The 24587-nt window shown below is 38.0% G+C and overlaps 2 protein-coding genes across 3 annotated transcripts; both read left to right on the forward strand.

The window, feature by feature from the left end:
- The first annotated feature begins 2894 nt into the window (after positions 1-2894).
- Positions 2895-7153, forward strand: LOC146160964 (uncharacterized). Its single transcript, XM_083385866.1, has 7 exons — positions 2895-3048; positions 3294-3490; positions 5022-5162; positions 5897-6109; positions 6372-6443; positions 6802-6861; positions 6920-7153. The coding sequence occupies exons 1-7, from the start codon at positions 2930-2932 to the stop codon at positions 7084-7086; spliced, it is 969 nt and encodes a 322-aa protein (XP_083241992.1). The 5' UTR covers positions 2895-2929; the 3' UTR covers positions 7087-7153.
- Positions 7154-9088: 1935 nt separating this feature from the next.
- LOC146160965 (interferon regulatory factor 4-like) lies at positions 9089-20202 on the forward strand. Of its 2 annotated transcripts, XM_083384719.1 has the most exons (8): positions 9089-9981; positions 11738-11900; positions 13220-13267; positions 13581-13801; positions 14456-14842; positions 15544-15708; positions 17042-17149; positions 18850-20202. In XM_083384719.1, exons 1-8 carry the CDS (start codon positions 9820-9822, stop codon positions 19180-19182), a joined length of 1587 nt encoding a protein of 528 aa, XP_083240845.1. In that variant the 5' UTR covers positions 9089-9819; the 3' UTR covers positions 19183-20202. The 2 variants fall into 2 exon arrangements, with proteins under 2 accessions (XP_083240845.1, XP_083240846.1); XM_083384720.1 differs by lacking the exon at positions 13220-13267.
- Positions 20203-24587: the final 4385 nt, after the last annotated feature.

Consider the following 24587-nt stretch of genomic DNA (forward strand, 5'->3'; position numbering starts at 1 on the left):
GTTTGCTAGTAAAGGAAATATTACATAATACAAGCTTGGATTTTTGTATTGTTGTGCATGCCACGTGTAGTCATTGCTTATTGCTAATCAAACGCTACTTGCTATGTCACATTAGATTTTTTATTCGTAAAAGCAGCCAAATCGCTAAAGTGTGTTCGGTACAGTTGGTCTTGCAGACTAATGATTTTGGACGTCCTACACTACAGCATAATCAACAGTTGGGGAAAATGTTAACTCAATAGATCGGATGATGCCATTAATATTTTTAAATTACTATGACGTCATTACTATCGAATGACGTTGTTACTATGGATTAATAGGAAAAAATTATAAAACAGAAAGCACAAAGGTTACGTTTTTTAGGTTAGGCATTTTAGCCACCTTTGATTGTTAATTCAATTGTTTGTAGGCTAACAACCTTTCACTGTAGAAAACATTGGGTCGGCAAGCAAACCATTGCTGATGTAAGTTGATATCGGATTGTCAATAGGGATTTTCGATAATATCGGATCGAAGACGATACCCGATGCCAAGTGATAGTATCGATACTCATCCGATACTGGTCCGATAACAAATTAACAAGGGAATTTCAGCCATGATTTATGATCGGATGCAATGAGTTTCACAGTAAAAAGTAATCTTTAAAAAATAGTGGTTACCAACCGGAGGTAACTTAAATTTTCGTAACGCTAAAGCAAATTTTGGATAAATAACCTGAAAAAAATGACTTGAATTTTTTGAGCCACGGCCCACTGTTTGAGAACCGCTGGTGTAGAGTATCGGGTATGGGTGTTGATAGCGTGAGACACGCGGTGATTTAAATGAAAGTAAGACTTGCTTTTAAATGAGATAAGTTAACGCATGTATGTTTGAGACTTGACCACAGACCTTTGAAGGTATCTAACACATTGTTTAGTATTTGTTTTTGAGAAACAACTAAAACACCTTTACACTTGTTTTGAATGCCCACTTTTAATCACCCAAATGTCCGTTTGGATTAGCTCAATTTGTATTATACAGTCAAAACTTTAGTTATGTTGCCATCTCGGATGTTTTTTGTCGTATTTCTTTTCTGTAAGATTATATTCTGTTAAGACAAACCGATTTAAATTTTTCTGAATCTCTCATTTTATTTAACGCTGTGCAGCACTTTTCACTAGCTTCTCGTAGGTTTAAAGTTAAAATCTTCCTTGTGTACACTATTGCGTAATTGTTAACATGCTGTTCCTGAAGACCTGTGCTTAACTCGCTGTAAATGACGTCACAGTATCCGTCAGTCGCAAGGCTGTCACCTGATTGTCGCTAAACCAATATAAAAAACATTAGGCAGGCAATTTCAACCTTAAAATTAAAGTGGTTAATATAAAGACGCCATTTAACATTTAAAATACTGAAAACACTATTTTAAAAGTTATTTGTTTTGTGTATAAGTTGACAGGACTCTGTAAATTTGGTGCTTCAGTGCTTTAAAATTGTTGACATTATAAAGCCTATAAAGGACCCCATTTAGTGGTGATAAATTAAACGTCGGTATTTTGTGTCGGAGGTATATTTAAGAAACGAATACATATTCGCCCAAAGCTTATAAATGTGTGCGTTTTAATATTTTTGGAGTTTTCAAGCCGGAATTATATTTAGTAGAGTTCTTTGAATTACTGGAATTATAGAGATAATTTGTTAGCGTGCAATGATCTCCTCTGTGTATTAACACTGCGTACCACAATCATTGCTAACCGCGGTGGATTACTGATTAAAAATAAAATTCAGAAAAATTTGGTTTATATAAACACGAGTTTTGCCTTGCAAAAAAGCGTTGCCACTACTACGAGAGCGTTTTCATTTTCTTTTTCAAGTTTTCTTTTCTTTGTGGTGCGCTATCACGAAGTTACTCCTTCGTGACCTTTCGCTCGGTGTTCTTAAGGTTTTGCTAAAATGGACATGCACTTTTTGTGTTTGCATCGTATTACTTATTATTCTTATATTTAACGTAACAGTACGAGGCTGCTCACACTTTCGCCTTGATAGTTTTGTTGCCAAGACTCGGAAATATCTAGCAGGATGTTTCTTATAACTTTTGCGAAGCGTGTTGACAAACAACACCGAACTTGCAAAAACTCCCGAATGATAAAGCTTTGCGTATTAGTTACGATCTTTTCGGCACGAATTAGGAGAGTCGTCTTTTGACTTACGGATACGCCTATATGTAATTGATATAATCTACGTAGACGATAGTGTTGTAATGACTTTACTTAAGTCACTGTTTATAAATGACTTGAAATGACCTTAGTCATTTGGGCACTTAAGTCTTTCGGAGAAATGACTTGACTTGACTTAAGTCTTTTGGGCAAATTACTTGGGTTGAAATGAAGTGTTTTCTGTAAGGCTTTTTTTATAAAATTGAACTTTTATCCAAATTTTTACACATAAAACAATTTGCTTGCTATATGTTGCGTTTTTCTTATTTTTTAGTTCAGTTATTACTCTTTATGGTTGGATTTTTAAATGACTTGACTTGTTATTTATTCAAAAAGGCTTGACTTTGACTCAAGTTATTTTACAAATGACTGGGACTTAAGTAAATTACTTGTTTACAATACTGGTCGACGACACAAACTACAGTAATTCCCATATTTAAAATCGACGGTCCTCCAAGACGAAGCGACCTTAATATTCCTGAACTTAAAAAAAGTTACAAATTAATTCGACCATTTGGCGCTATTTGCCACATTACCATAACTGTGAAAACAGTTTTACTTTTTTCTGCAGCTTATTTGGTTGCTTCGAAAGGTGACTTAGTGCGTAAGCTCTTGCTGCGATGAACAACAATGCCGTATCGCCTCAGGATGCCACGGAAAACTCCTCATTGGCCTTTGACTCGACGACAAGCCATTCTGACAGGTGCTTCTGGTCGGACAAAGAAATTGCAGACATGTGGGCGATAGTTGAAAACATGGACCTTATTACTCTCTGCGACGAAAAGAAAACGCGATCCGAGGAGCTGTACAGAGAAGCAGAAAGGCGAATGAAACTACTGGGGCACAACAAAAAGTAAGCTGGAATAATTCGGCATTTGAGCTTACGTTTTAAAAATTGGTAGGGTGAAAAATAGCTCTATCGTTAAACATGCAGTTAAAAAATGCCCACAATTCTGGATCAGTATTTAACGATTTGTCGTTTTTTAAATGTTTGTCGGCCCAACAAGCTAGAGCTATAGAATAATGGGTGACTGGGCGTAGCCTACAAATTGCTATGATTGTTTCATCTATATGTTCTTAAAATCTGTATTTTTGCAGATTTGGTCAAATCAGAAGCAAGGTAAAAACCACAAGGTCAATGTTCCTCAAAGGATTACGCGGCAATAGCAAAGGCAGCCGAAATCGATCAATTAACGTTCACTACGATACGCTGCAACGACTGTTTGCCAATCGACCGTCATCACAATTTGGTTTCGACTTTAACCTTAACGTTGGTGATGCATACAGTGAAGCCGGTAAGACTAACTGTTTAGTGACTGATCGCCTTGCCAAGGTGCAAAGTTGTTCATGATACCGTTCGTATTTTTGCCCGCAAAAGTAGCTAATAATCTTCTATACACTTTGCTAACGTAAACCTTTGAACACGTCTAAAGACTGTGCTAGAGTCAACTTGAGCTGCTGTTACATCGAAAGGCTTGTTTCTTTTTGGATGACCCAATCCTGATCAAATCAATATTTTGAAGTTGATATTTCCAAAATTTTTTTTTTACAAGGCAAGCTAAACAAATACAGAGTGTATTTTTTGTTCGATTCTGATTTAAATTGAGCAACCGAAAGCCGTTCAAAAATTGCCACTATCGGGAATGAATATTAGTTTCGGTTGTTGACGGCTTAAACAGTGTTTGCCAAACTGTGTGCCATGGCTGTGAGCATACAGGAGTCACAAATGTTGTTAAACTTTAACACAATGATTCTTTGATGATTTTCCAAATTATATCAAGGCAGAAAAATACTTTTTTTCTGCATTGAAAATTAATTTAAAAAATAATTTTGAAAAACTGTTGTTAATCAATGTACATTAGCCATCGCTAGAGGTGAAAAATGTCGAAAAACAAAACTACCAAAAATTTCTTTATAAAATAGCGAATTTTGAGAAGAAATTCATTAAAAGCTTGATGGGACGGTTTGTAGTTTCCAGACTCAAGGTTGTGTTCGAAAATAAAGGTGAAGTGTAGACAAGCAATGTTCTATATAAATAATAATAGCCGGGATGATATATCTGATTTGGACGATGTGCTAAAGGCCATACAAAAAATGTTTCACGGCACACGGTGGGCCACGAACTGTTTTATAAAAAGTAATTAGGACGGAGAATAAAACAGTTTGGAAACGGAACCACTGGCTTAAACGCTCAGCCCCCTCACAACTTTCTATCACGTCTTTTGTTTTGTACACCCTTGGTTTAAACCAGGGGTTCCAAACTTTTTACACCGGATCTTAATTTTTTTGCTTAGCTTGGATCACGGCAAACAATTTACAGAGATGACGTCATAAATTGCCGTAATAACACAAATCGACTACAGAAATCTGCTGATTTTAGTCAAAAAATGTGAAAGTGCGATGGAGTCAACATTCAGTGCAAAATCGTTTTATTTTTAGTTAAACTCTTTTACAAAATTGATAACTTCTTAAATATACACTAATATTTCCTTTAGGCCTTTATAGACCCCCTAAAGCTAGTTCACGGACCCCAAAGGGTCCATGGACCCCAGTATAAGAACCCCTTGTTTAAACAATCCGAATAAATTTAGACACAAATTTAATAGCAGTTTTTGCGCACGCGACTTCCTCTGGTTGAAATATATGTGCCTGTTTTGATTCTTAACCGTTTAACAACCCATACTATGTTGGAGAAATCCTTTAAAATAAATTAAGATCAGGTATTTTTATTAGAATAATAAGTCTATGGTCAACACAGCATTTGTAAGTGTCTTATTATTTCAGTTTAGCTCTTGCTGTATTTTTGACAGTTTATATTTATTACAGATTTGACTAATGATATGGACGATTTCAATGATTCTTACGCACCAGAAAATGATGTTTCGCAAATCGGGATTGCTGACCCGGTAACAATTGTACCTCGAGTGATAAAACAGCCAAAATCTGTAACTCAAGGCCCGTGTAACGGTAAGTTTCTCCAACTAGTCCTAAATAAGAAGCGCTATCCATTACCCAACGGTGTTACATGCTAAAAAGTTTTATTTTTTGCATATAAAGGTTTTAATATACTATACCAGGGGTGGGCAAACTGTGGCTCGCGAGCCGCATGCGGCTCTCCGGTAGGTTATTTGTGGCTCTTCTAGTTGAATAGTAAAATGATAAAATATTGTAAAGGTTACCAAGAGTACCGTTTATAAGAGTTTCTCTCTTTTTCTTTTCTTTATTAAGGCCAGCATTTCGTTATGACGTAACACCAGACATAAAAGTCTGAAGAGTTAGTTAACAAAAGACTGATATCAATAAATATTGTGCGTGAAATTTTGCTATTACCGTTATTATTATTGTGTTGATTATGACCATTTTGTTATATTACAATTCTGTCATTTTTGCGGCTGACCTTGCCTTACCGTTTTTGTATTGAAATAATTTTGAGGCTCTCTGGTACTTGTTTTTTCTGCAAATGGCTCTTCCATTCAATACATTTGCCCACCCCTGTACTATACAATGTACTTTAATATACCGTAAAACATTAGTTCTGCTTGTAGTAATCCCCGAAAAGTAAGCAAATTTTATTAGAAAAAATCCGAAACATTGCTACAAACGTTTTACGGTATATTAAAGTACATTGTTTTATTAAACCCAAAAACATTGCTACATGCAGAAATCTATATTCCTAATAAATGCAATAAACATACGTTAAGCCTGGATAGAATCGCCGACAATGCTGCCGGATGTAGGACAAGAACAACATGAGCAGCCACGACAAAAAACGCAACATCATCAGCAGCAACAGCAACAACAGCAACAACAACAACAACAACAACAACAACAACAGCAGCAACAACAGCAGAAACAACAGCATCCACAACAACAACAACTTCAACATTTAGAAAGCACATCTTCTTCAGACTCATGTCAGTCCACAATTTTTTACCTCGGATATTAATATATATGCAATAATGAACCTGTAAGCTATACCCACAGTGTAGACCAGGAGAAGTGCAGGGAGCTATCCAAAGAATTCAAGGCTTTTTATATTAAAATCTTTTTACGACGCTTTCAAAGCTAATTTAATCAAGACTTTAATTCTTTTTTGGTTTTTAAATACATTTTGGTTGAAACCTTTTAACTTAACTGTCCCCCAGTTCTGTATAAGTATGACTTACGCTTTTTCAGCTCTGCCAGCACAAGGACAATGTAGCAAAAAGAGAAAACACAACTACAACGGATACGAACACTACAATGAAGGTATTACATCGTCTTCTAAAAATAAGACGAGGACAGCATTTAAGGTTGCCTTCTACCTCACAGGTTCTCAAACTTTTTTTCTTGCGACGACTTTTGAAAAGTTTGTTGCGACGCGCAACCAGGGATACGAATTTATCGAATATTTATTGATTTTTGATTTGTTATAGTATTAAAAATTGATTGCAGCAGTTTCTTTGTAACAATAAGCTATAACGCCCATGCTAACAATCATTAATTACCGCACTGGAGTTTAGAATTAGATACAAAGCCCAATTATTGTGCGACGCTTTAAAAAGTTCAACGACAAACCTGGGTATAAAAACCTCTGCCCTACTGAATAACAAAATTTCTTTTTCAGCTGTGTCGGCCCTAAAACGTAAGACTGCCAAGAGAAAACAAAACAATCGAAACGACGAAGGTGATTTATATTTGATTTTTGCTAGGTTTTGTAGTTAAACCCCTTCGCCGTTTTTCAGGCGAAATGACAATATCAGCGTCGTTAGAGGGCAGTTCAAACGACCCGATTATTCACTTCTTCATGAGTATGGCCGAAGAGGCAAGGAGGCTTCCGACCGCGGCCAGACTCCAGCTGCAAATTGACATTTTAAAAGCGACTTTAAACGCTCAAAGCTCCCTCAAGTAGTCAAACGGGCTTATATGAAAGTATACAAGTGGACTGTCCGGAATGAAACCCACAAACAAATATTTTCCACCCCAAATGCACTCCCAAATGCATCAAAATGCATTTCAAATGCATTGAATGCATTTGCATTCAATTCCACTTCAAGTGTTTCAAACCCCGATTTTTGCGCGTTCGCCGTCAGCCGTCTACCAACTACCTTTTTGTTTGGTTTATTTTGATAAATAAAAAATGCAACGCTTTTCAACCTTGCATTGTGCAAAGAAAACCATGTATCGCTAAACTGAAAACCGATATCTTGACATGCCGTTTAATTGAAATGATATTATTTTGTGACAAACACATCGACATACCAATTAAAAATTGACCAAAGAAGTTCTAAATACGAGCTGGAGAGTTAACAAACAACCTATTTGGGGGACTTTTTAGAGGGGATAACAAAAAATGTATATTAAAAAAAGTTTTGATCCTCAGTATAATAATACGTACTGCGTAACTATAGGGTAAGTTGTCAACGCACTGGTTTTATGCGTAGTTTAAAAAAACTATTAAAATGATTTTCAAAAGGTTTTGTTCCGATTTTGCTGAAATGCCTAACGTTCCTAGTATAGATTAACTTATTTGAGTTTTCTTTTATTCCAATTCCGTCATCGCTAGGTACAGTGCGGAGCCGTTACTGCATGGCGAAAACGCATTCACTCAACTGTAACATCACGGCTGCTGCGATGTAGGAATCCATGTTGCCTTAAGCCCTAAAAAATTGCCTAGCTAGCGTAGAAATTAAAGAAAGGCTCATCCCACAAGTTTCGGTTTCTAAAATAGTTCATCTGTGTGCTATTTTCACGGCAGAATTGAAATGATTTTTTTCCTATTAGGCTACATGTTTTTTCTCTGATGAAAATTTTTTAGATGTCTTCTGCGTTTGTCCCGTAATTCAATTCCTATACCAGCCTACAAAGTAGCACCACTTGTGAAATGTCGCTCATCCGGATATAGAAACCAAACTAAGGTGAAGACAACATGCCGGTTTACGTAATGCAGACAATGGTAAGGTTTGGCTGTAGTTTGCAAAAGCTAGATGAAAGAACCACAATTCGAGGCAGCAAATATAAGAAGCTGCAGTTAACAAAACATGTTATAATTTTCTAAATTAGCAATTAAGTCGATATATTAAGAACGAATAACATCTAAGAACAATTGCTCACGTAAGTTTTAGTTTAAAGGTGCCAAACAGTTGAAAAAGAGCAAAAATATCAATTTATTTAATTTTGAATGACTTATCACATCAAATCAGTGCAAGTTAAAAAGTCTATGTTATGGTAAAGTAATTCTTTAAAACGATTGTTGCATAACCTACAACAAAATCCATGCATGCTATATACAAAAGAAATAAAATTTATTTTGAATATAATAATAAAAAAAAAAAAAACATTGTTTTGGTGGGGCTGTGCACCAACAATTCATGAATTCGCTTTACTCAGGCTTGGATAATTTTTTAATTCCGAACTAGTAGTTCAATCTAAGCATGTTCTTATGCAACCGATGTAGAAACGCTTTGTGTGCAGTTATACGCGAATGGTACATTAAGCCTAACTAATTATATTGAAAATATAAAAAAAGTTGAGAACCACTGACTTCTTCATGTATGTTTGAAATTGCCGTAGATTCACCTGCCTTAAGTTACCCAGAAGACGTTTAAGCCTGCTGAAGTGCATTGTGTATTCAGCAAACACGAAGCCCACCGGCCACCAACGGAATCGTGAGCCATACATATGCTAGCCTGATCCTATGGGTTACTCATGTGTAAACATCACGTGATATCGCAGACGGAGCCTTTTTAAAGGAGACAAACAAGTCAATATAAGCAGAACAGGCAGCTCGTCAAGGATAAAGCTAGGGAGTGGAAGCTAACAGGGCACCGAGTTATGTAGCTTTTAACTTTATGTTTAATACGACTTGGCAAAAAGACAAGGCCAATAACTGTTCTGGTGATATGTAACGAATTTGAGAATGAGATAAGTCACATTTAAAGGTATACAGTAGTGTGTTTAATTTACGCCAAGGCAAATAGACCGATCAGCAACTTACAATGAGTTTCACTTTGGGGTATAAAGACAGTATTTTTTAAACTTGGCTTCTACAAATATAAATGTAGCCTGGTAATTAACGTTTCCAGTGGGTTGCTAAAACGGTATTGTTGACTTATTGAAAGTGATCATATAGTATTGCATAACTTGCGACTACACATATTATGCTGCATTAACAACAATCAGCTACAAAAACCCCAATAGGACCCTATCAAAGTATTTTTAGCATAGCAGTCAGCCTAAATTTGGAAATATAGGTACCTAGTTTAACAGGCCATATAGGTTTAGAAACTTCTTAGCCAAGCAACTTTCTTGCACAAACATTAAGATTGGTGAGATGTTCATCTTTAATATTTTAACGCCCGTGTCAAATGTTTGCAAATAAGTTACATTCGCACCCTTAAAAAAGTTGGATGCATATTTTCACTATGCGAATAAAACGCCCACGACTATGCACTGTTCATTTACATAGCTGCTGTCTTGACAGGCCCACAGACTTCCCGACAACAATGCTTGAGTGACGTCAAACTTTTGTCAAACGTGGGATATGTGTTTCTTCCTGACTGGCCTGTTGTAACTGATATAGCTTTTTCGCGCAGTCGTGTAGCAAATTAGTGAGGCTTATTTACGTTTTAAAATAAGAACTGCTATGGGTGAACCTGTAAAGCTTGCCGCTTTTCTGAGGGACAGATGCGATGCAGGTCATTATGGCTTGCAGTACATAAACGCTGACAAAAACCTGATTGCAATTCCCTGGCCGGTGGCGCCGCGGCCAAACGAAAGCCTGGCTCCAGCTTTCGAAATGTTCAGGGTGAGTTTTAAACAATGGTTTACACGTACTTTCTATTGTTGTACATATTGCTTTGTCCTTGTTTACGAACTATGCAGAGCCGGATGAACCCTAGGCCTATTAGGTGCCCTAAGCACTTACAAGATTGTGGTACAACCCATAAATATGTAATTCAAAAATATTAAATGAGTAAACACAAAATAAAAACTAAACTATATATATTACAGTTATAAATAATATTTAAAAAAAAAAGGTTGTATGTTATGAATTTGCGCTGATATATTTTTGCCCTAAAATGATTGGGATATAACAAATATAATGTAAAACTGAAAATATTTTGTGTTGCCCCGTTTCCCTTGATGCCCTATAAGCACGTGCTTATATTGCTTAATGGTTAATCCATCCCTGGAACAAACGATTTTAGTATAGTCGTGCACGGAACTTTAATTTCAAACTTATTCTACAGTCAATCAGTCATATATGCCTATAAGTGCATTAACATTCACAAAAAGGATACCATAACAAACTATGGCGAATGTTCTGTGCGCAATAGGAAATCTAAGATATATAATAGAGTTACGACAAGCAAATACAATAATTCGACAAACAAATGCAAAAAAATAAAACTTTGTTTCCATGTCTATTTTAACTAGTTAAAAGAGAAAACTTACTTGTAGACACGTCACGAAACGTGCATTGCGACATCGGAAGTGCCTAGAGCCGCTTACTCTGCGTATTTGTACTAACGTGGTGGTCTGCGAAAGACTTCTACATTGTTAGATTTTTCGTTTATTGAGTCTTGTATTCAAAAGGCGTGTCTTTCTTAAAGCGGTACATATATGGTTTGCGAGTAACTTGTGACGCTTGGACATTAAAACATATTTTACTTAGCCGATTCGTTAATATTAAAACAAACAATTGTATATGTGCCTTAAAGGATTTTTAAATGTCATTCTACCAAAGCAGTTGAATGTTGGTAAAACAATTTTTCCGGCCGTAACATCAATACAGTGCCCTTAAAAACCCATCTTCCGTGGCCATTGCGGAAGCTGTATCTCTTAATGTCGAGCGGAAAATCCCCGTGAAATTCGATCACGATCGCTTAAACTTTGAAGGGTTTGCACTGTCAAGTGGCAAGCTGGCTTCTGCAATAGTTGTACAATCGAAACCAAGTTCGATCAAAATTAATCTCGATATATTGTAATTTGTAATGCAATGGGGCTTGGATTTTAATTTGGGCGGGGGATCAATACTTTTTGAGGTATGACGTCACAATTCATATCAGAACGTGACGACATAGTAATCTTCGAAGCGTTTTCTTTTCGAACGACCTTGGATGCAATTATATAAGTGAAAGGTTTGTCGCGCAAAGCGATAAAATATTAAGTTAGAGGTTTGACCAAGACCATTCGTTTTCTATATGGATTAGCTTTTAACAAAAGTCAAGTGTGTATTTTGAAAAATTGAAATCATTTTTGAGCGTTTAACCATTAATCAGCATTTCCAATATTGTTTCCAAACCTTAGTTTCCATTGATCGAACCCTAGCTTACTGTTATTTTATTTTTGTCAATCCACAAGCATGTCAACAACTGATTACTATTAAAATAATAGTCCAGGCAAGGGTGAATCACTTTTGCAGATGATACATTATTTTAACTTGGTGCGTCGCTATCCTGGAGTAAGGGGTACATGTGATGACCACGCAAACAATAGGCTGGCGTTTAAATCAAGAGGCTAAAATGTTCGTTTTACATAGAGTTGCTATTTTCTCCCAGGAATGGGCCAGGCTGTCCTTCCAAAAGCGCAACAACGAGTTTTCCGAAAACGAACCGCCGACTACGCAAAAGCACAGGTTCCGCAATGCTTTGTCCCGAGCCGACGGTATTGTTCCAAGGAAAGACCTCGCTTCAAACAACAGAAGGGTTTACGAATTTGTTGGTAAGTTTGGTTTTAAATTTGCCCTCACTGAAACTTGACGCGTTCTGGTCATTATCCCAAGGTCACATAATTTCACCCCCGACTGGCTAACCTACGATTTATCTACTAATTATATCAACAGCCAAGTATTAAAGATTTTTTTAATTTAAACCCATATAACAATGTGTTATAGGGTTATATTTGGCATTATTTGTGTAGAAAAATTATAAACTACTATCCAAAAAGAGGTTACCAAGGCAAAAAGATATGAAATTCGAAAGGAGAGTATAAAACTAACCATATGCAACATACAGAATATGTAACAAAAAATAGGGAAAACATTGGCCACCCTGAGGTGTACGCATTTTGTGGCAAAGTCACTTTCACCGCGTGAATGCGTTGGTGTTCGTAAGTTGAATTTTACTGCGACACGAACTACAAAACTGTTTCGGCGAAACTTGTTACGGGCCCCTAATATACCCCGACCAGTCGCGCCCGCGGGGCAAATACACTGTTATAAACTGTGCCGGGTTCTCGGCGCTATACCCAACCTCGGTTTCGCCGTCGCTCGTCGTTGTGTTTGCGCAACCATAGGGCAAGTTCTCCTTTGTGTAAGCTGTATGGCGAAACTGCTTGGGTTAAATGAGTGCGGGGAATTCCGGGCTCGCTTTACCTCCGATTCTATTCGACGACGCGATGTTTGCCCTTCGGCTCGTCGCGCTCTGTTTGCCAACACTCCGAGGCCTTTGTCCGCCGGTGTTTAAAGCGTGTTGTCAGCGAGGGATTTTCCCCGCATAGGCGGTGATTCTAAAAGGACTAAGGCGATTCGCGAACACCACCGTTCCCGGGTGTGCCTAATGTTTTGTGTTTGTTACTTGCGATGATTCTAGGGTTCGATTTTTACAGAAAATCGGCCAAGGTTGGGTGACTGCGAAAGGTATATACTTAATTAGTGGAACTATGCAGGTAATCGTACGTTATTGGCCAAACTACCAAATCTCTGTATTTAGACTAAATCAAATATGTGTCCTTTCAACGTACGTTGTAAAGCAAAACTAAACGAAAAATACATGGACTGCTTCGATTATCCTCGGGAATTTACTCTTTCTTTAACTGCCCAGTGCCCATGTAGATAAATTTGATAATGGGCCATTAAACTAAACAAAAAAAAGGTCGCTGACACGTTATGCAAATAAGAACCGCTAAACAACGTAACGACTGGGTCGATCGTTTATTGATTTTATACGATAATTTTAATGTGTCATACATTCTGGCATAAATTTAGTCGAAATTTTTCGTTATGATGCTGGTTTAATTGTAATATTTACTTTTCTTTTTAGAGTCAAAGAAAAAAGTCCCACAATCACAATCGAGTCCTCTGCAACCAGGTATTCGATTTGATTGTTCGTATATAAGTTCCACATAAAGCGCTCAGTTTTGAAGCACAAAACGTCCTTCGGTTGCATTAGTGGACGTTAAATTCAGCACTGTGCCTATTAGAAATTCATTTGGCTGCAAAAAAAATGGAATCCACTCTTTTACGCATTTTGTGACTTCAGATTTTCTCACAATTCTTGCGAAATATTAAAACGGCGAAAATTCAGGAAAACATTTTACAGCAACGTCGACCCTTATTTGGAACCCTAAGCATGATAAAAACCTAAGTCCGGCTCATCATGCGAATTGTGTATTTGCTTGCAGTTCCATCGGTCATCGCACATTCGCAAAACATCGGCTACACTGGTGAGTTTAACGTGGTGCAAGGTTCGCCACCGGGCGGCGCCTACCCAGACGTGTACCCCACTACAGATAACTTTATGGACACCGGCAATATTTTGGAGCCCGCCATGGCCAGACAAGAATGGCCCGCCCCTTCCGAATACTCTCCCAATGGGAACAACTGGCCGGGATCTCCAGATTCGGTGAGTTAAAGTGGCTGCCTATAACATTGTTTCTTGACCTTTTTTTCGCAGCGACCCAACTAGCAAGTATAACTGCGATCCTGGCGACCAATTAATATTCCCTGTAGTTTTATAGATCAACAAAACATAAGACAAACAGCACAAATCAATTCATACATATCAATATTATGAGACGTCTTCATAGAAACTGCATTCTCAAACTTTATACTAATCTTGCTCTGAACCAATCTTAACAAATTATCCCATGTGAACTAGGGCAGTAGGCTGTTAAAAAGCAGTAGGCTATTAAAGGATGATTCTTGGGGTGAAATTAGCCTCATTTTTCCTGCCACTCAAAAGCAAGATTAGGTCTCATTGAACGCTTCCCCCCAAAAAAAGTTAAACGGGCAAATTGAACACAAGACATGGAAAGTAAGTTTTATTTATGGCATCATAATGCGCAAAAATGCAAATTCGGTAACTTTAAATTGGCAGCAAAATAAAAACAAACAAGGACTTCAGCCATAAGACCGAAACAATAAAAACATCAACGTCGGAATAAAACACAGTTCGGAATAAGTCCAAAATAGGACTTATACCTAAAAAATACCGCATTTGCAAGATTAAACAGCATATCGTAACAGAAACTCAGCCGAGAGATTTGTCTTTGTACAGAACCAGCAGAACGTGGACGAGGTCCTGGACCTGATCCGGCCCGGGGACAACACCAACTTCTTCGATCAGATCGAGGTCGACGACTTCCCGGCGCAGCCCGAGATCCTGCCGCCCCCGCAACAACCCCAGCAGCCCCAGCGAGTACCCTTGGGTGCGCCTATCCCGCGTGCCAAGGACAATTCGACCCTCGCCATCAGCCTGTCGTTTCGCGACGAAGAAGCGATGCGCCATTTCGTGGCCAACAACGAGGGTTGCCGGGTTTACTACGGCCCCAATATTCCCGACATCTCGCAGCTTGTTGAGCCCGAACACCTGGACATCATCACCCGCTCGCTGCGCCACGATCCCGGCGTGTTGTTTGGACCCGGGCGCTGGGAGCAAGTCAAGGTATGAGTCAGTCTTATTTTTCATTCTCGCGTTTGACCGACTCCGTTGCGTACTTTTTTGCTTTAAGAAAGGGCCTTTGTATGTTAACGGCTCGTTGCAAAGCTTCCACCAAACGGTATGGCAAAATTGATCATTTTTGACCAACAATCCTTTTTAAAACGTTAACTGCTGGAAATCTTTATTGGCGCACTGGTCAGTTAGACGCGTAATATGAATCAGTGGCTAAATTGTTTTAACGAAGGATATTTCAACAATCAAAATGTTTAAATACGTCAAACGCTCTTTGATTGCTCTTCTACGCGCCCTGATCATCTCATATTTGTAGAACTAGGTGATTTTTGATTGTTTTTAAAATGATTTGTAACGTTTTCTTATCAAAAAACGTAGACATTGGTCCAACCATGGCCCAAGGGAGCATACCCTGGCTATAGACAAAAAGCGATTAAAACACACTTACAGTATGGTTTTGGCGTTATACCTCGGCAGCGCCCACGTATTAAATTCACTTGGTTAGACTGCCACTTGATCAGGGGTTCTTAACCTTTTTATGGTCGTGTTTTGAAATATTCCGTGGCTCACTTCTCAAGTTCTGCTTTAATTGGTCATAACCAGATAAGAACCCATGTACTACAACTAGATAGTGTCTTTCTGTGAGACGAATTTAGGCTTTTTTTGGTATTCACTGCTTGCCCGTTGGTCAGTTGCCTGCAGCGGACAACTTCATGAGATCGCCAAAGCAGCTGGAGAAAACCAGGTCGATCTTGCAGAACATGGAACGCGGCCTTCTGCTCTACCTGGACTCCAGTCAAGCTCAATACAGCAACGATGTGCCGGATGTGTATGCGGTTCGCCTTTGTCAAACCAGGGTAAGCGACTAAGCGTGACTTTAAATCGGATGCAAACTATAGGTGGAATGCTTATGGATTTTTAAGGCCATTTTTATGCACATATTGTAATTTATGAGAATCAAAAACAATCGGTCCGCTGTTCGATAGAAATATTTTTTGTCAATCGCGTTAGAATTGGGCTTTTATGCCAAGCGTGAACAGTCTCGGTATTAGTTGGAAAAGGTTGTCTCTGGGATAACTTAGGTCAGGTTTGGAATAGATTAACTACGTTTTAACCTATTAAACCCTACAAGATCATATCCGGCTTTTTGTTTTTATTAAAATAAATTTGCATCGTTCGCATATGACGTATTTGGTCCGCTGATCCTTAATGAAAACTATAAGAAGCAATCATATAGCAACTTACTTTTTGCAATTGGGATTTATTTACTTTAAGCCTAAGGTATAGATTTACTATGGAACAAATGACCAATATAGATGCCTAAATTTAGAGTTGAACAATAAAGCAATGTGATGTACTCATCCGGTCACAGGCTGATAATTTTATCACATGTTACTAAATTTGTAGTATTGTATCTAAGTAAATAACTTATTAAAGGGTAAAGCATTCCTGTCCTATATTACTAACATTTACTTTATAAAACGTATGAAATTTACTAGCTTTTTTTATAAAATGCACCTTGTACAGTTTTATCCATGCCGATAAATATTCTGGATGTGCACTTGATTATTGTTTTAAAATCGTCCCGAAACGTTTGACCATTGTGATCAAAATATAAAAACAGGGTGTCAAATCGTTATAACTAGAAAATCGCCCAAATATTTAAAGTTCGTAGGCCTACTCGAAAACAAAAACCTTGTAACAATACCGATCCTAGTAAAAGCAATAATTTAGATGTAAGCGCACATAGAAATATAACAATTGGTAATGTGACTTTTCTATTTTAGCGCTAACCGCCAGGCGTTGTCAGTAGTTTCCCAAAGTTGGTGTCCAGTTTTATTTAGTTAAATTGCATTGTAGTTGGTTATAGTTATTCTTGTACGATATAATTAATTGTCCTGCCCGGGGCAAACCATTCACCGAAGCGAAATAACAAACCGGCGTAGAATGCCGATTGAAGAGCACACAATGAATGTGGCCGGCCAGGGGTAAACTACTTAGCGCAAGATTTCCGTCGGGGGAGTTTCGCGCCATTATGACTGAGCACAGAAAAGCGTTCATTAAACGCGTTTCAAAATCCCCGGGACAGTTTATAACTGCTTGGAGGGCCAATCCCGCGGACCTTTAACCCTTTTGCAGTGTTGGGCAACAAGCGGCGCCATTGTTAAGTCACATTTTTGTCGCTCGCAGATATTCCCCTGTGGCCAGCAGCAGCAACAGTCACAGGCGGCTAACGTGCAGCAAACCGGTCAGTGGTTGCCCAGAGCTCCTGATGCCAGAAGCCTGCGTAGATTGGAGGTAAATTATAGTGTTGTTCGCTTTAGCTTACCGCTCACCGTTTTTATGCATTTTCCTACTGTGTTGGCGGATGACGGCATTTTGAATTTTGATTAAACATACATGACAAGCCGTATCGCGTTACTCGATATAGGGCCGGAGCGTCGTGTTTCTGTCCAACGCTTTTCACACAGCGCAGTGGCAAACGCTCAACACTTAATAAGTAAAACGACCGGTCATACGTATCAAAGGGTATATATCACAAAAGAAAGGTTTCAATAAGAGGTATACTCGATCGCACTCAAAGCAAGACACGCGTCTGATAGCAACATGACTAGACTGCCATGTAAACAGCATTTGCGAAATCCACTGCATGTAAGTTTTGTCAAACTATTTTTAACTGTCTATCGATGTTCGCCTCAAAAACTAATTGGAGGAGACTGATCAATAACGTCAAATTGATTTTTAGGATCTATTAATAAAAAACGTAATCATTATCATTTTTTTTTTAACAAAAATTAATCAGGATCTAAACAAACAATACGTTTAGCATTTTTAGTAATTGTTAGACGACCTCATAATCGTTAGTGGGAAGTATCGATGTTATTTTAAAGCAATCGCGGGCTGAACTATAAAGCTCTAGCAAGTTTCTGATAGTGTCGGGAATATTGGTTAGAATACATACATAGATTATCACGCAAAAGTCTAATTTTAATTGGTTTATATTAGCATATTAGGAATAGGATCTTGATTTTGGTTAAATAAAAATATGTACCAGTTTTGATTATGTACAATGCTTATTTTTGTTATAAAGGCATCATTAGAAGATTGTTTGGGCAAGTCCGTACATATTCACGTGTCTTACATATATCAATTCCAAGATCACTTCCTAACATCGTAAAAAAATCTCAGTTTTGCTGACGTATTAACGTTTAAAGTGTATAACGATGAAATAATTTCAAGATCGATCGACAAAAAGTTTAGCATGTAAATATCGCTTTTTACGTCTTGTCATGTGAGGCGTTCACTTTTAAAAAATAAAAATCTATTTTTAATTGCCACACTAATTTAAAACCGCCGATAAGTTTAACATGCTAAAATGTACGTCATTTTTCTGTAGTGTTATAGCGCACGTAGTACACGAAACAATACTTGTGAAAGCGGAAGAGATGGCTGACACGATCTGAAACTGAAGCAGTCATAGTTTTTCGTCTGGGTTATTTTTAAAAGACAGCTTTTGTTAGACGAAACAAACACCAGGCTATTTTTACTACGCAAAGCAGCGATCTTGAATTTTCTATTCATAATACGTCACACCGTTTGCACCGCAATAACCCTACGTATTTTAAAAATTGACCCGGAATAATGCGTACGTGGACTTTGAACTGCCCTTACTTAACATACAAAGGCCCTGGCAAGTCAACCATGTGCAAGGGGGCCTTTCCATATTCAACAATAGAGTTTTCCAAAAACAGATTAAACAAAATCGCGTAACTGCGTATCGGAATTCACCCTAACGCACGAACCACTATGGCGAACAAACAAATCAGCGGATGCACTCACTTGACTCAGCACGTCTTCAAAAAGCGAGAAATTACAAATAAAATGTAAAACCGAACGCGCATCGCGTTTTTTAAACCATTTTCCGAGCTTTACCACTAATACCTTTTACCCGAGGTACCAGCTTCTAGCCTAAACTTTCTGACCTTTATCATTTGCAGTGCACCAAGGTGTTTGACGGGCAGCTCTTCAGTCAGGAGTTCAACGCCGCCGCCTCCCGCGGCCAGAAGAGCCCGTCGGCCAGCTTCGTTCTTTCGCTGGGGCAGCGCACCACGGACGAGACCCTACTGGTGTCGCTTACCGTCACCGTGCAGCGCGCCTACCAGATGATACAGAATCGCGCGGACGAGAATCAAGAGGTCTTCATCTCGGGCGCTACATCGATGGACGACGAGGCCCACAAGCTCGCAGACAAGCTCAAGAGCTCGTGCACTCTCAGCGCGTCCGACTCCGATTATTCCCAGCCTCCGCCGCGCGTTTTTCTACAATCCTAGATCTGCCTTACTCTGTGTTGATTGCGATGACTTCTTTGAAAAGTTGGTCGCTACTTGCTGGTTGAACTTTTAACTCTGTTTGATTTTGCAGCGCCGCTGTGCATTTATTCACAACCGTTTAAGCATAATTGCCCTGCTAGGGGGCAAATTGTAACGCATCACCTTAGCTTATTCCCTTCCTATCCAGCTGTGTGACCTACAAAGGCTCTCGCATTGTCCCCAAAGCCACAAAATAGAACAATTTCTGTTGGCTTCCAACACAAAGAGATATTCATCGAGCTTGTGCCTTTATGCGTGCAAACGTCAAATTGTATTTCTGGCTCTCCAATCGAACTTTTATTACATAAATAGCAGTAGTCAGCTAGGCAACAAGCGACCCACCATTTTTTGTTTATATTTCAAAAATTATGTTTGCCATGCAAGTGACATAAAATATGTTGCAAAAGCGTTTATCATTGTAAATTGAATTTCGGCCGCAGATCAATTATCACCTACCATAATCAATGGTTTAGTTTTTTAGTGGGTGACTAAATAAATCCCACCGAAAATAACAATTATATTTAAATGCTTTCTAGGACTGTTGTTTTCCGCAAACTGCTGTAAAAATCGTGTCGCCTATGCTTTCCTTTAGTTGCATTTTTTGTTTCTTTGTCGTACCGGAATTAATAGTAAAGCCGTTCCGATTTTAGGAAGTTTTGAGTTTCTTCAGTAGACTTACATTTTTATAGGTTTGTTAAACACCATTGCATTCTATATTATTTTAATACGTTCACCGTTTATAAAACAAACATTCCAACACACCTTATCGTTTTACATAATTACATTTGATATGCATTCCGCTGTACAAACTCTTCTATGTGCTGTTTTCAAATACGTTGTAATTGATTACAAAACGCGCTCGTTATAAATATACATCGAAAAAATGTATATTTGCTTATAATTAATGGTCCTGCGATAAAGTTCTGTGAAATTTTTGTTCTGTACAGCATGCAACCGCCTTGTTTTGAAAATAAAAACTTAGTTGCAAACTGTTGTGTTTCAGTAGTGGTATTTGTGTATATGATGTATATATATATATATATATATATATATATATATATATATATACCAGGGGTGTATAAATGATTTCTGCTATGATCCACCACAGCCAAACCGGACAACATGATGATCCACTAAATAAACATAGTAAATATGTAAACCAGTATTTAGATGGGTAAAACAGTCAACAAGAAAAGCCAAGTTACATAGATTGATACCGTGAAAATACTGTAAAAAGTTTTCTTTTAAGACTACAGGAACCGGATCGAGAACCGCTATTTGAACACCACCGATATATATTATTAAAAACATAACAATATATACTGTTATAAATTTAACATGATTTTAAAGACAAATTTATAAACTATTTTTAACTACCTTTATTTTAATAATGTGGTATATTTTAAAGGTCAAAGCAACTAAGACAACTTTAATCAAGACGAAAACTACGAAGTAACTTGTTTTGAGATTTTCTATTTTTGTCAAAAAATAAAATATAATTTTGTAACGATTTAGAAGATTATAAAATATATGCATCTTTTTAATCTCATTTCGGTGTTAATTTCTGCAGCATGTCTGTTAAGGGTCACATTTTAAATTAATTTTTGAAAATCAAACGTTAAACAAACAAAAAACAGATTATTGCTGTAGCGCATGGCTACTCAATTGGCGGACTGCGGTCCGAATGCGGACCTTTTCAGTGTTGTATCCGGACCTTATCTGTCTCAGTATTTACTAAGCAATGCGATTTGATGAGTTTTTTCTTGGCAAACAATTGCTGCTGTTCATTAAAAAAAAAACTTTCTAGTCACGTAGCCTACATTACAGAATTATCAGTGAGAGTTATAACGGACCTAAGCAAATTTTAAACTTTTGTAACTGGACCTTTGCTAAAAATGGTTGAGTAGCCCGAGTAGCGAGTATGGCATAGATAGATGAACATCACAAATTGCCAATTAAACTAGATAGAGAAAATGGTGTTTTTGAAAACCATGAGGAAACTATTGACCTATCTTTAATTTAATACCAGACTTTTTTTCGAATCTGGATTGCGTTTCTCCTATGTCTTGACCAGGGCTGCGGACTCGGTTAAAAAAAAACCGAGTCCGACTCCGGCCAAAAAAATAAACCCGATTCCGAGTCCCGAGTCCCGAGTCCCGAGTCCCGAGTCCCGAGTCCCGAGTCCCGAGTCCCGAGTCCCGAGTCCCGAGTCCCGAGTCCCGAGTCCCGAGTCCCGAGTCCCGAGTCCCGAGTCCCGAGTCCCGAGTCCCGAGTCCCGAGTCCCGAGTCCCGAGTCCCGAGTCCCGAGTCCCGAGTCCCGAGTCCCGAGTCCCGAGTCCCGAGTCCCGAGTCCCGAGTCCCGAGTCCCGAGTCCCGAGTCCGACTCCGGCCAAATGTAAGATTTTGTCGAGTCCCCGTAAATTCGCTATAGGCTACTTATTGATGTAATTTTACTTTTTAGTCATTTTGTTTTTGCTCTCTGAATGATTTTTTAGTATTGCTTTAAAACTCAGTAAGTTGCTGCTCGAAACGGTTTGCTAGCGTATTTATTTGTGTTCGATACACAGTTCATACAATGGCAAAAGCTAAACAACAAAAGTTTTAACTTTTTGCCCAAACCCCACCTTCCTAAATTTTTGGCTGGCTACGCTACCGGTGGCTGTGCTTTAAAAATATCGCCTTTTATACTTTCCCTGTTTCTTATTTTCATTTTTGTAATAAACGTGAAAGTGTGGGGCGCAGCCACAATGAAAGAATGTAAACATTGAACATTCTATAAACATTTTTTATTGTGGCTGCGCCCCACAAAAGCATGCCGCTATTTTTTTTTTATCTTTATTAGTACGATACTTTTGTGATTGTTAAAGAAAATCGTGGCTTGAAAAAATTAGTGCCTCACCATCTAGGAACGTCACCGCACGTCACTGATATAGCGTAATATCAAAAGCATCAGTTGGCTGTCGACCAGAGGCGTAGCTAAGTGGAGCGGTGGTGTACATATGTCCCCCGGCGCAAAAAAACGAGGGCTGCTTCTTTTTTAAATACAATGTTCTATTAAAATTTGAATTGTTTTTCGGTATAAAATAAGGTATAACTTGTTAATGTAATAGAAAATGTGATTAGACATGGAAGGGGGACGCAAATTTTGTGGGCGCAAAATATACCCTTGCTACGCCTCTGCTGCCGACACAAATATAAGTCTGATGGTTTGCCGACGGAACCGGCTATGGAAATTTAATTAATTTATTTATTTATTTGTCTACGAAAAACGTAAAAAGTGCCACTGCGTATAGAAAAAAACAACAAAAGCATTAGAAATTGAAAGAACACATTAGGTGTTACGTATTATCTCACACAGAAGTGTGACGAGTAGGCAGAGTCAGAGGCGTGGCTAAGGGGGGCGGTGGGGTACATATGTCCCCGGGCGCCAAGGTAAAGGGACGTCAAACTGAGGCTGGCAAATGCCAAAATGAGGTTGCTTTTTTTTTGAATACAATGTTCTATTAAAATTTGAATTGTTTATTTGTATAAAGTAAGGTATGTTATGTTTGTGTAATAGAAAATGTGATTAAACGTGGAGGAGGGGGCGCCAATTTTATAGTTTGCCAACGAGCGCAAAACACCCTGGCTCTGGGCAGAGTGGCAAACTTTCAAACAACATTTTCGGGATTTAGAAAATCAGTTATAAAGATTATCTGAGTCCGTATTTTTACTCTATAGGCCTACACAATATTCATTTAAATAAACCATCCACGTTTATAGTGTACTTAAAGAATTACGCTAGATGATGCTAACGATTCGATTGGAAGCGCCAAATTAAAAATGGCAATTTATTTTGGTGAACTGAAAATGACGAACACAAAACTCACTGGATTAGACATTACACAAGTATGAACAATATTCATCGTGGAGGGTTTAAAAAGTATGATTTATATCGAGTTGGCAAGGAAAAAAGCTATAGCGAAAGACTAAAGTTTAATTGACGAGCCAACGTGTTCTTTAAAGTTTAAATAATATTAGCCAGTGAGTCTTAATTTTTTTTTAGCTTGGCCAAACTTTATTAGTGATAAGGCCCAAAATCAGCACTCCGGACAATAAACTCACAATAAAAAATATCTGTTGCGTTTCACAGACGACGCTAAAAAACTCATACGGGAAATTGTTTTAGATATATTTTTAATATCAGCAATGTTTATGCCAGGAAATGATAGCTCGTTTATAATTACTGCTACGCGAGATTGTTTTTACGGAATATTTATTGTTTAGAAATTCGCTTTACGAATTAATGCGGGATTGGACCATGCCATATTGTAAATGCTGAATGCTGACATGCTGTCATACTGTAAATGCTGAATGCTGTTAACAAATAACGGGTTGAAATGGGAGTGAAGCACTTTCGGGAACGAATATTGGGTTATATAACCAGTGAAAGTTATCGCTCGGTACAGACCCAATCTTTAAATTTCGGAAACTCGTTGCTGGTCTATATTTGGGGTAGGCTACCTCAGTTTGCTGTAGTCGTTAACGTAAGCCTAAACTACAAGGTTTTACTGGGAGAACACGGATTTGATGTTTGAACCCGTCCACTTGTATTCACCCCTTGCGTGTTAATCTTTAAATAGTGTGAAAGTTTGTCCTAAAGTATAATTGTGGTGCTAAAAATCCTAAAGCATTGTTTCTTACTTTTAGTAATTAATTGATTTTTAGAACAATAGAGTAGGCCTACACAACAAAATGAAATTAAAATACAAAAGTACCAGCCTACCAACATTAATTTACAATAATTAACTCTTGTGTGGTTTCATCATTAATTTATCAGCACTGATAATTATAATTATTGCGCCACATTTCCTAAGACATTAGGAGGGGTAAAAATGCTAAAAAGTTAAAAAACGCAAGTATGTTAAAGATTTATGGAAAGCTAGCTGTTTTTATTTTCACGTCCAGGTCAACTGCATAAAAGAAGTATGAAATTGATGGCAAAAATAAAACGTAGAAAAAACAATAGTAGGTCTCCCCTACGGTACCTAACATTTTCGTGACAAAATCACATTATTCCGCGCGTAACACTCAAGGTAAGTTACTTCAACAAGGCGTTTATTTCGGTAATCCGACGAACAGGGCAGTTAAGCTGTTTCCGCTCTTTAAGGACGTACGTCGTACATCCGGAGGCCTATTCGCTGTACAGATGGCGATATTTGGATTTTCTCCCAACTGTCACAAAACCCAGAAAATGCTTCGTGCGTCAAAAAAGGGGATTAGAAAACAAATGCGCGTCAAACAGAAATGAGGTTAGTGTTTCATTATGGTCAAACATCTATTGACATATCAAAGCACTTTTAAAGGCTCTATATTTACTCACTTTA

Source organism: Ascidiella aspersa, chromosome 3 (genome assembly GCF_963924565.1).
Source record: "Ascidiella aspersa chromosome 3, kaAscAspe10.2, whole genome shotgun sequence".
Classification (NCBI taxonomy): domain Eukaryota; kingdom Metazoa; phylum Chordata; class Ascidiacea; order Phlebobranchia; family Ascidiidae; genus Ascidiella; species Ascidiella aspersa.